Here is an 11,997-nt window from a genome sequence, read left to right as displayed (position 1 = left end):
ATTTTTCCTGTGCGTAACATTACGGCTATATCGGTGGGTAAAGCTTTGGTCCAATATGTATCTCGACATGGTACGATGAGGGCATTGCTGTCGGATAATGGTCCTCAGTTTATTTCGGGGCTGTGGAAGAATGTTTGCCGACTCCTGAGGATTAAACCTACGCCGTATCATCCTCAGTCAAATCTTACGGAGCGGGTCAACAGGGTTTTGGGGGAGATGATTAGTATTTATGTGGGGAATTGCCATACTAAATGGGATGAGAATCTGCCTTTGAATCAGTTGGCCATCAATAGTGCTGTCCATCCCTCGACGGGGTTTTCTCCATTTTATCTGCACCACGGTCACGAACCAACTTTTCCGTGGGACGATCGTGAGGGTGGGGATCTTCCTGAGGTGACGGAGGAGGACATTGTTGCTTATGAGCGGGGGCCTTTACGGGACTTGCAGTGTGCTCTGGATCGGGCCATCGATATTAATTTGGTGGCTAGTGAAAAACAGAAGACGTATTATGATAAAGGATATAAGGATGGGTCTCTGGAGGTGGGGAAGACCTGTTGAAATTCGTGGGAAAAGAGGTCGAATGCCGTGAAAGGGCTCAGTCAATCTGCCCCCTGAAAAATTACGGAAATGATAGACCACATCGTCAATATCGAGATTCGACAGAGCGCCAAGACATATAGCATCAGCCGCGGCTACGACGGTATATGGTAAAGGAAAAGAAAATGATGATTGTTGTTTTTGTGAGTCGTCAAATCACAAACCAGAAGAATGCTCTCGTTCTACAATACCAGAAAGACGTCAAGTACTGAGAAACCAAGGCAGAGGTTTTATCTGTTTGGAGAAAAGACATGTCGCACGGAATCGTGGGAAGAAGAAGGAATGTATACGATATCAGCGCTATCATCACCTCTCCGTATGTGAGGTAGAAGAAAAATAAAATGTCAATCATAGAACAGAAACGAAATCGCTGGCTAATACCTTGGTCCAACTCTCTTTCGTTACCAATCAACTAGGAAGAGTCTATTTACAAACCGCCATGGCGAAGATTGCAGCAGTGAAAGCTGTTACTCAAGGACCTGTTTATCAAGTGCGATGTATTTTGGACAGTGGGAGCACCAGAACGTACATACGGGAAGATATCGCAGAGAGACTCAAGCTGGAAGTTGTTGGAACAGAAACCTTATCAGTTCATAAATTTGGGACAGAAGGCCAAGTACATACGGTTAAGAAGGTTCAATTTGTACTTGAGAATTTAAGAGACCCCAAGTGCCGTGCTACCCTTCAAGCCTTAGTAGTACCGTCTATTTGTACAGCGTCGATCTCAGTGCCAACGGGTTCTCTACTGGAATTGCAAGAAAAGAAATTGGAATTGGAGGAAAATTAGAGAATGGTGAAGAAGCGTGCATTGGGATCCTGATTGGCGCAGAATGGTGTTCACCATAGCAACTACAAAAATACTGAGACTGTGCGAAGGATTGGCGGCAGTGGAAACCATTCTGGGATGGACTATTCACAGAAAATCACCCATTACGGAGTTTACACCAAAGATAGATCAAGCCACGGCATTAATGGTATCTACAGAAGATAATCTTTCAGCACAGATCCAGTCATTTTGGGAGTTCGATTCAAACTCAGAGAATAATACCACGTCAGAGATCGTCCAGAGATTCGAAGAAACCATCACTTGCAAGTCCGACCGGTATGAAGTTCATTTTCCCTGGAAAACTGGTAACGAAGATCTCCAGGACAATTTCATAATAGCGAAAAGAAGAACAACTAACTTATTCAAGCGATTTCGTAACAACCCAGTCTTATATCAAGATTACAGTGGAATCATGAGGGAACAACTTGCCTCTGGCATCATCAAGATTGTTGATGATCCGTTGTCGAAGAAAGATCGACCAATTTATTATTTACCGCATCGATCTTTCATCCGACTAAATAGTGAGACAACAAGAGTCGGAGTGGTATTCGATGCCTCGTCGTGTAAACAGCGAGCCTTATCACCGAACGATTGTCTTCACTCGGGACCCTAATTGAATCCCGAATTGTTCGATTTGCTCGTCGCTTTCAGAAAAAAATCGAATTGCATTTACTGCGAACATTGAACGTGCGTTCCTTCAGATATCGTTGTCTCCGGAAGATCGGAGTGCCGTCCGTTTTCTATGGAAATTCAATTTACAAGAGCAGTCCAATTTTCAAGTTTACGAATTGACTCAGATTCCCTTTGGAGTAACTGCGAGTCCCTTTCTCTTGGCTGCAACAATCAGATATCACCTAAAGAAAAATGAAGAATTGTATCCTCGAGCCTGTGAAATCCTAAAGAAGGGGTTATACGTTGATGATTTGCTTTCGGGTGGTGATAATGTAGAAGAAGCTTTAGCCCTATCTACCGAAGCCATAGAAGTACTTGGTCAAGTTAAAATGAACTTACGCAAGTGGAAATCTAATTCCAGAGAGCTAAGAGAACGATTGGGTGAAACTGAATCGGACAATAATTCGTTTCATCTTGATGTTCGTCGAAATCCTGAATCTAAAGTGTTGGGTTTAACCTGGAACCCAGAAGATGATTGTTTCATATTTGACACTGGTGGATTAATGAACTTTCTCACCGATAAGAAAAATACGAAATGATTCGTTTTACAAGCGATATCTTGAATTTTCGACCCACTTGGATAATCACTCCGTTTACAATTCGTGGAAAGTTCCTATTCCGAAAGCTGTGGACAACACGAAGGGAAGATGAAAAATTAATTGGATGGGAGCAACAATTACCCAAAGATCTAGCGAGGGAGTTCACCGATTGGTGTAATGACTTACCAAATATTGGCAAAACCAGAATTCCAAGGTATTATCACAATCAAAGGGCTCCACAAGCGACGATTGTGGAACGAACCCTGGTGGGATTCTGCGATGCAAGCGGAAAAGGATACGTTACGGCCATTTATCTTCGATCGGTATTCTCCGATGGGAAAATAGGAACCAGTCTAGTCGCTGCCAAGAGTAAAGTGGCACCATTAAAGAAGATTACTCTTCCAAGATTGGAGCCAGATTGGTGAAATTCTAGCGAGATAACATTTTTCCCCTTGGAAATATTGGTGTATCTATGTGGACGGACAGCAACATCGTGCTGGGTTGGATTCGAAGACCAGCGAAGAAGTAAAAAACATTTGTTAGTAATCGTCTCAGTGAAATCCATTCCTTAACCGACGCCTGCAATTGGAATCACTGTCCCGGTGTGGAAAACCCGGCTGACTTTTCAACGAGAGAATGTAAGGCTCAAGCGCTACCAAGAAGTAATATCTGGTGGTACGGACCGCCTTGGTTTTGTCAAGAAGTGAAGAATTGGCCTAAGAAGTATAATACAGACTTTAACCAGGAAGATTTCGGAGATGAAGAACTGTGTAAAGACCAACAGAACTTCGTACGAGAATGTGTAGCCGAACCAGTGAAGCCGTTTTTAGATGTCCAACGTTTCAGTGGCTACTTGAAGATTCTCCAAACCATGGCTTTTGTTCTCCGTTTCCTAGAAAACTGCAAGAATCGAGCAGAAAAAACTGAAGGACCTTTAACGGCAAAAGACATTGATAATGCTGAAGGTGTCCTAATAAAGCAAGCCCAGATGGAGAATATTAGTGAAGAGCTGGTCTTGTTGAAAAACGGTGAGCCCTTGAAGAAAAATTCTAATCTATACCTTCTGGATCCTTTTATCAATGAAGCTGGACTACTTTGCGTTGGCAGTCGACTCGAAAAATCGGAATTCACTTACTTAGAAAAGCACCCGTTAATCGTCTAAACTACGAATCCATTGGCCTTGCTAATTGTAAAATGGTATCACGAGAGAGCATCCCATGGAGGAGTATCTGTAACTCTGACCGATTTGCGAGAGAAGTTTTGGATACCAATAGCGAGACAATTGGTAAAATCACTAATTAAAAAATGCAATACAGAATAGACAGACTAATCGTTCAAGGTGAATTTGACTATAAAACAAATAATCAAAATAAATATACAGGGTGTCTCAATTTGCTAGATCAGGCCATTTTTCTCAAAATGTATTTATGCTAGGGTTCTGAAATTTTCAGGGTTTATTTGTTAGGTATGGAAGGCTTTGGTTACTAAATGTCAGAAAAATCGAACGATTTTGTGCCGTTTTGGAAAATTTATTTTTTCACCGGTAGGTGTCACGCAAAATGTTTCAATAGAAAAGTTGTAGGGCATAGTCGAAAGTGTAAAAATAATTTTGGTTCGGTTGAAAAAGACCTATTTTTCACTGAGTTTGGAGGTCGGGGGAAAAAACAAGTTATACTAGCAGGCAATAGCCTTTAACGTAAACAATCGTACATAATCACAACACACATGTACATTTATTTTAGGGAACTTATGCTTTCAGCTATGTAGTTAATAATCAGATCTGCAAAAAGTTATTGTTAAAGAAAATTAGTACGTTCAACACCTAATTAGACAAAGTAGACAAAGACCGCGTCTTCCATTTCGACGTGGTTACGAGTAAGATCATCAAACAAAGATTTGTAGACCAACAATTACGCTTATTTTTCTTTTGTTGTTTTTAACGTGAAATATCAATTGTCCGAGTAGTATTTCAAAGTTAAAACATTATCTCAGCTTGGCCGATTGTTGTCCAGTATGCCTCTTTACACTCGAGATCAGCGCACTCATATGCTAGAATTATTTTACGGAGAAGGTCGTCGTAATGCTACTCTAGTAAGCGAGTTATTTAGACGAAGATTTCCCAATTGCAGACCAAGTCATAAGACGGTTCTTAGAGTGGTCCGCAACTTCGACAACTGGGGTAATATCAATCCGAGGTTTCGTGGTCGTGGTCTCCAGGACATCGACATGGAAAACACCATACTTGCCTACTTCGTCGCCTATCAGCGAGCGTCAGGACTGCCAGCTTTGACTTAGGGTTGGATCGAAACTACGTTTGGGGAACACTCAAAAGACACCATTTTCTTCCTTATCGAGCGACACTTCACGGGGTAACACAGCGCCGACTCGACTTCTGCAATTGGTTTTGCCTCATGGCTGACGCACACCAGGATTTTCACGATCAACTACTGATGTCCGACGAATGTTCATTCGGAAGAGATGGGCCTTTCAACCGTCAAAACCAACATATGTGGGACTACGAGGATCCACACTGGGGATTTCCTCACCGCCACCAAGTGCAGTTTCGCTTAAATGTGTGGGCTGGTCTGTTAGGTGACAGAATTATTGATAAAATACGCGAAAAAGTAGATTAGTCCATAATTAAAAGGGATAATGTATCTAAATCCTAAACAAATTTGAAGAAATTAAAAAAACTTACTAATAACTCTTACCGATAGGTCTTCGAGCGAATCTCGGATCAAATAGATCTTCGAGTAATAAACTACATAAAAACTAAAAAAAATAGCCAGCAATTCCAACGGTAGACCGGTTCGTTCTATTTGGAACTCATCAGTACCGTGCGGGAAATCTGGCTGGCGACTGTTATATCGAAAAGAGAAACTAAGCCAAAACATTAAAAATTTCAAATTTCGGCTTTCCGTTGCTATGCAACGCGTTTTGAAATTTTTAATGTTTTGGCTTAGTTTCTCTTTTCGATATAACAGTCGCCAGCCAGATTTCCCGCACGGTACTGATGAGTTCCAAATAGAACGAACCGGTCTACCGTTGGAATTGCTGGCTATTTTTTTTAGTTTTTATGTAGTTTATTACTCGAAGACCTATCGGTACGAGTTATTAGTAAGTTTTTTAATTTCTTCAAATTTGTTTAGGATTTAGATACATTATCCCTTTTAATTATGGACTAGTCTACTTTTTCGCGTATTTTATCATCCTTCTCACAGTCCATAGGTGGTCTCTTCTGACAGAATTATTGGCCTGTTCTTCCTGCCAAATCGTCTGAACGGTCAAAACTACTTGGAGTTCCTTCAAAATGAAATATCCAACGTGTTGGACGACATTCCTCTGGCCGAGTACAGACGCATTTGGTTCCAGCAAGATGGGGCTCCACCTCACCAATATTGTGACGTGGTTGCATATCTAAACGACGAGTTTCCTGGAAGATGGATCGGAAGAACTGGTCCTGTTCGTTGGCCTGCAAGATCCCCTGATCTAACACCACTCGAGTTTTTTCTTTGGGGATTCGTAAAGGACTACGTATACCAAACACCTGTGACGAGCGTTGAAGATTTACGACAAAGAATCATCGAAGCATGTCGCCGGGTGACTCCAGAAATGGTTCGGGGAGCATTTCGAAATATGCAACATCGTGCATATTTGTGCATTGCATCAGAAGGTGGCATTTTTGAAAACATTTTGTTGAAGTCATTAAAAAACATTTGTCACTTGGGCTAATTATTATTTGTTTATTTTTTGAAATCTTATAACTGAAATGCATATTACCTACAATTCGTTAAAGGCTATTGCCTGCTAGTACACCTTGTTTTTCCCCCGACCTCCAAACTCAGTGAAAAATAGGTCTTTTTCAACCGAACCAAAATTATTGTTACACTTTCGACTATGCCCTACAACATTTCTATTGAAACATTTTGCATGATACCTACCGGTGAAAAAATAAATTTTCCAAAACGGCACAAAATCGTTCGATTTTTCTGAAATTTAGTAACCAAAGCCTTCCATACCTAACAACTAAACCCTGAAAATTTCAGAACCCTAGCATAAATACAATTTGAGAAAAATGGCCTGATCGAGCAAATCGAAATACCCTGTATGATAGCCGCCACCAATAATGTTGCGTATTAAAAGGCGCGAACTAGCTTTTGGGAGAGCTTGAAAGTTTAGAGTTAGAACAGCGGACTGAAACACCGCCCTAACTAGCACTGGCTAAACCGGGACCTAACGCGTTAGACCTCGCGGGTAATTAATAACAATTTGGCAAGGCCAAATATACCTCCCAGTGGCGCCGATCGCTTTTTTCCCCAATGGGGGCCGAAGCTCACTAATAATCTTGGAATGAGGCTGCTGGCAACACTTTCTTGCTTAAAAGTAAATGGCCTTTAACATCGGCGGTTTTACCAATGGGGGCAGAGCCCTAATTGACTTTTCCCAATGGGGGCTTCGGCCCCGCCGCCCCCATGGGATCGGCGTCACTGATACCTCCTCCTCTCGGTTCAAACCCTGCCCGGTATAAAATTTTAATTTTAATTTAAATAATTGAGACGAAACAATCGAGTTTAATTTATTCAGAATATTATAAATTAAGTAGTTACAACAGCGAGTTAGACTTACTAAAACAATGCACAATTGAATTTGACACTTTTTACAGTACATGTTTATCAGTTGAATATAATACTAAGCAATTTTAATGAAAGAAACATCTACAGATGGTATTTGTATTTTTCTCGCTTACGAAATACTTGCCGCATCTTTAACGCTCATTTTATTTCAACACTCGTAGACTTCCAGTGGACGTTGTGACACATACCGCATGAAAAAGACCAATGCATTTGTTTTTAATCAATAGAGGAACGCTAAATTAGAATTTCTTCGATGCAATAATTTCAATTTCAATTCTATTTCAATTAAACCAAAATTTCGTACTCTATTAAATACGCTTCCGATAAAGCTGAAGGTCTAATTTTCAATGAAGCGTAACAAGTGTCGGTGGTTCTGGGGTAGAACGTCCGCCTGTTAAGCAGGAGGTCTCGGGTTCAAATCCCGCCCGATGCGATCGCAAATTGATACTAAGACGAATACCGTGTACAACTGGTGGAAACCCTGCCATTGGACGTTGAGAGGTAGCATTACACTCAGAACTCGGTCCGTCCCAAAGTCATTAAGAAGAAGTTGGAGAGAAAACGCCCATACAAACACAACAGACTCAACATCCACAACAATCATAACACAAACTCAACACCCACAACAGTCACAACACGAACTTAACATTCACGACCTACAAAATAACAATAACGAAATATCCGGTGAGCGTTGACGAAAAAAGTCCAACCAAACCAAACCCAACCGCAAATCGATTCGTTAACGCTCACCGTCACACGGTGGTTTTGCCAACCCTTCGAGAAACTGCGTACGCAATGATTACACTTTGCTTCACAAATGCGAACGCGTTCGCAGGCCTGACAGACAGACCCACAGACCCATAGACAGACCTACAGACAGAGACGGTGATTGTATAACCCCTCCTAGGAGAGGTAAAAATTGGATGAACTTTTAATATAACTAAAACAACATTTTATTAATATTAGACTGCACGTTAGTCCTAAAGTTACAAATCTGAGAAATTAATTTGTTTTGTTGTCTGGCGCACATTATTAGCGCACATTGCCTAGACCGAACAATATTAAACTTTAATAACTTAGGCCTTTCTATATTTTTCGGGCTTACACGAAAGCTCAGATTGGGACCCCTTAGGAGTTTCACCCCCCCCCCCCCGATAATACAATTGTGGACACTCGGAAAACTACCCGAAAATAACCCAAGCACCTTCCTTTTCAACTATACAATACAAGGTGGCGCCGTAAGTCTACAAGCTAACAACTCGTCGTTAAAAATAGCTCGGGGTTTCTTTTCCTACGTTGCTTTAAAACTAATCCTTTACAAAAATTGACAATGAAAGGACAACCCCATTAGTGGCGATTGCCACATACAAAGAAAATACAGTAAAATATTCCCGAAAACTTTTTGAAATATATACAACAACAAAATACATATAATTTACAAATTAATTATATACAAAATTCACACAATTATATTCTCATTAAAATCAACTATATTTACAGTATTCAAATCAATTTGATTTTTAACAAGCTGCTGATAGCACAACAAATTTTCACTTTCGTCTCAGACTAAAGACTTGCTAATTATTAATTTGAATGTCAATCAGTAAGTACCAACTTAGAAATTAATACCTCGGGTTGGCGCTTGCAACATCAGTTACATGTTTCTTATATACTGAAACGTTAGGTTTTGTTCCGAAGATTTTATCGAGAGTCTTTATTTACAAGAGTTAAAGTTTTATAATTCGAACGAAACGTTCGCGGCCGAAAGTTATAACGCTGGGGCGTAGTATCGTGGTGACTGGCGGCGGCGTGATGGAAACTGTCGACGGCGTAGTAGTTACGGCTTCAGCAGACCCGGCTGGTGCCGTCACAGTGAGCGGCGAGCTAACGCAATGTCCGGCTATGACGGGACGAGAACGGCTGGCCTCGGCAAAACAGTAAAAGTTGATCTCGGTGAAGCTGCAACGGCTGGTTTACTAGAGACTTGGCTGGGTTCGGAGTCAGACTCGAACTGACTAGGCCCTACTACGTCTCCCCCACATATAGCGGGAGCGCGAACTACGGGAAGCTGTTGCAGCTCCATCCGCTTTTGTCCAGAGAACGAACATCTGGGAGACCAGGTTGACGGTGAATGCTAAGAGACTGTCACAGCACAATCCGGTCGTTACAATACTATAACTGGCCGCGTGGGTAAGTGACGTGGACTGACAAAAAATGGTAAAACCTCCATCAAAAAAGGGGACAATAAAGCTAAACCCTAACAAATGTGAAAAAATTATAACACGATACTCGGACCAATAGGTCTTCCTGCTGAAAAGAAATGCGCGAAACTAGGACGACATCGACCTTGGAGTCAAAAATATATAAAAAAAACTTTAAATAGCCAGAAATTCCAAGAGTAGTTTTGACTCGCAGGCCTATGTGGTCCACGTTTTGCATATTTTTTTGCTCGAAGACCTATCGGTCAGTAACAAAGTTAATGGACATCGCTTATTATATGTCAAACAATTTCGCATTACAAGTTGTATCACTTCTCAAACTTGGTTCAATACGCCCTACTATATGGTCGTAACCGTCACAATTACTTTAAGTCGGTTATGACATTATCACTCCATTCACTCTAATAATGGAATTCACGGAGCTAGTGGGTTCAGTGGAACAGTAAAGTTCGCAAGAGACTAATCAGGGTCGAGAGATTTATAAAGACTACGTACATCGGTGGGATACCAAAGGATGTATGACCACCTCATTTGACCTCATGAGACCCTTAAATGCCCTCCCTCCCTAAATCCAGGGATAAGTCGAGATTGCCTTCTACGCGGCGCTCGCTACCTGATAGGCGTGATAGCAAGAATCAAGGCCTCGCCTCTTTCTTTGTTTGTGGATTGTGTGTACTTAAATGTCCGAGACACCTTGTTTTATTCTTTCCTTAATCAAATTGTACGAAGGTAATCGTAATGCTCAAATTGGTAAGAACAAGTTCCACGTTCCTCGCCTCTTTCTTTGTGTGTTTTTTTTTTTTTTACATTTTACTCAAAGAAAGGTTTTTGCAAAATTCCCAATTGGGAATTTGTATGAAATATTTTAACGTACAGCGTAGTGCGTCGCCGCTGTGTTGAACCAAAGAATATAAAGCCCCAGGAATGGAAGGTGTAGCTCCGTCTAGTGCAACTTTTGCGCCTCTCGTTTTTAAAGAGAGACCGGTTTGCGTTAACCGTTTCCGGTTACTCTGATTTCCTTTGCCGGAAGTTTCTAACGCAACTAAAACACGCGGCCAATAATATCAATCCTTCCATTCCTGGGGCTTTATATTCTTTGGTTGTACCAAGTAAATAAGAACTATTAAAATATTAGTTGTTGGCCCCATGAAGTTTTACTTTTCGAACTCAACAGTCAAGGAGCTGACTGGTGCCCTCTAGGGGGTACATTGTTCATAAAATCGTGGAAATCGGGGCTATAAATTATGATTTATCATTATTTATCACTATTATTAATTATTCAATTCTGAAATCATAGGAGGAAAATATATCACTTTTGCATTTTCCAGCTGGCAGCACCGGTCAATGTTATCGTATTTCGTTCTTAGTAATTTTTGTGCGTTGTGACTTGTAAAATTTCGGCGTACGGAGGAGTCAGAATTCACTCGCAACAATTTTAGGGATTAATTCCGTGATCAAGCACTAAGCAGCGCTGAAAACGTCAAAGGCCGCAATAGAGAATGGCTGAGTGTCCAATAATGCGTCTACTTGGGGTTTGGGGGGGAGGAAGAAATACTAGATATAAGTTTTAAATGGTAATGATATATCATAATGTGCGTTTAACAATCATGGTCAGGATGGTTGAGAATGGTTTCGTTTGTTATTAAGATCACTCGGGAACACTCATTATTACAATGGTATATAATGCATCAAAACGTTCAAAATTTCCCGTTCTTGATATCGCAAAGCAAATATTGGAAATCGAGAAATTATAAGATTTTTATTTAACTGATGATCTCGGTTTCACCCTTGAAATCTTCATACCTTTTTTATTTCACCAATACCTGTTTTTTTGTGTGGCGAATTCTGGTTCTTGTTGGAAGGCTCTTGATATTTAGCGCCCTTATTACGTTAAAGGACATGTAGATGGAAAAATTGCGCTTTATGGACAGGTTTGGTTTTTATAGCGTAACAACAGGGGCCCCGAGCTCTACTGAGGAGTTGTTTTAAACTGCCCTAACAAAAAAGCGAAAGATACAATGTATCACATGTAAACACAAAAACCAAAATATCGTCGAAATTTTAAACCACCAAATCAGCTTGAACCGCCAAATTCAAAAATATAAAATATTTTAGGAAAGATTTACCTAACACATCAATAGCAATGTGTCTACTCAAATGTCTGTGATATCCTGTTTGAGCTTTTATTCCGTGTCTTAGAGGCATTAACAGTTTTCTTTAATTGTTCTCACGATCATTACTCCGACAGTGAGCAAAGTTAAGTCGGCGACAAGAAACTCTATATCGACGCATTTCGGGTCGATGTCATTTCGCGTAGAATGAATATCTTATGATTTTCTTCTCAATGCACGGAAAAACGGCAGTCAGGATTAAGACGAATTTCATTTTTCGAGAGCTTCGTGATCGCAAAAGTTGATAGTTGAAGATAGCAGTGGTTTATAGTAACTCAATAACTCGTTCTTAAATCGAGTTTACACTATTTTCATTTAAATGGATACCTATCACTTAGT

At 40.6% G+C, this 11,997-nt stretch overlaps 2 protein-coding genes across 2 annotated transcripts; both read left to right on the top strand.

Moving 5' to 3' along the window:
• Positions 1 to 1,036: 1,036 nt before the first annotated feature.
• LOC149933892 (uncharacterized) lies at positions 1,037 to 2,634 on the top strand. The gene is made up of 4 exons (XM_090153344.1): positions 1,037 to 1,213; positions 1,258 to 1,390; positions 1,444 to 1,967; positions 2,125 to 2,634. Exons 1-4 carry the CDS (start codon positions 1,037 to 1,039, stop codon positions 2,632 to 2,634), a joined length of 1,344 nt encoding a protein of 447 aa, XP_090009470.1.
• On the top strand, positions 2,631 to 3,796 carry LOC149933891 (uncharacterized). Its single transcript, XM_090153343.1, has 2 exons — positions 2,631 to 3,055; positions 3,190 to 3,796. Exons 1-2 carry the CDS (start codon positions 2,631 to 2,633, stop codon positions 3,794 to 3,796), a joined length of 1,032 nt encoding a protein of 343 aa, XP_090009469.1.
• Positions 3,797 to 11,997: the final 8,201 nt, after the last annotated feature.

The sequence above is a fragment of the Leiobunum rupestre genome, chromosome 7, assembly GCF_980474605.1.
Source record: "Leiobunum rupestre chromosome 7, qqLeiRupe1.1.hap1, whole genome shotgun sequence".
NCBI lineage: Eukaryota > Metazoa > Arthropoda > Arachnida > Opiliones > Sclerosomatidae > Leiobunum > Leiobunum rupestre.
The sequence above is the reverse complement of the archived record's forward strand: the minus strand, read 5'-3'. Positions and strand labels throughout refer to the sequence as shown.

Coding starts and splice junctions, on each gene's coding strand:
- LOC149933891 (XM_090153343.1), top strand. CDS start 2,631: ATGATTCGTTTTACAAGCGATATCTTGAATTTTCGACCCACTTGGATA. Junction 3,056..3,189: donor CCAAGATTGGAGCCAGATTG/GTGAAATTCTAG, acceptor TAATCGTCTCAG/TGAAATCCATTCCTTAACCG.
- LOC149933892 (XM_090153344.1), top strand. CDS start 1,037: ATGGCGAAGATTGCAGCAGTGAAAGCTGTTACTCAAGGACCTGTTTAT. Junction 1,214..1,257: donor AATTTGGGACAGAAGGCCAA/GTACATACGGTT, acceptor TGAGAATTTAAG/AGACCCCAAGTGCCGTGCTA. Junction 1,391..1,443: donor TGGAGGAAAATTAGAGAATG/GTGAAGAAGCGT, acceptor TGTTCACCATAG/CAACTACAAAAATACTGAGA.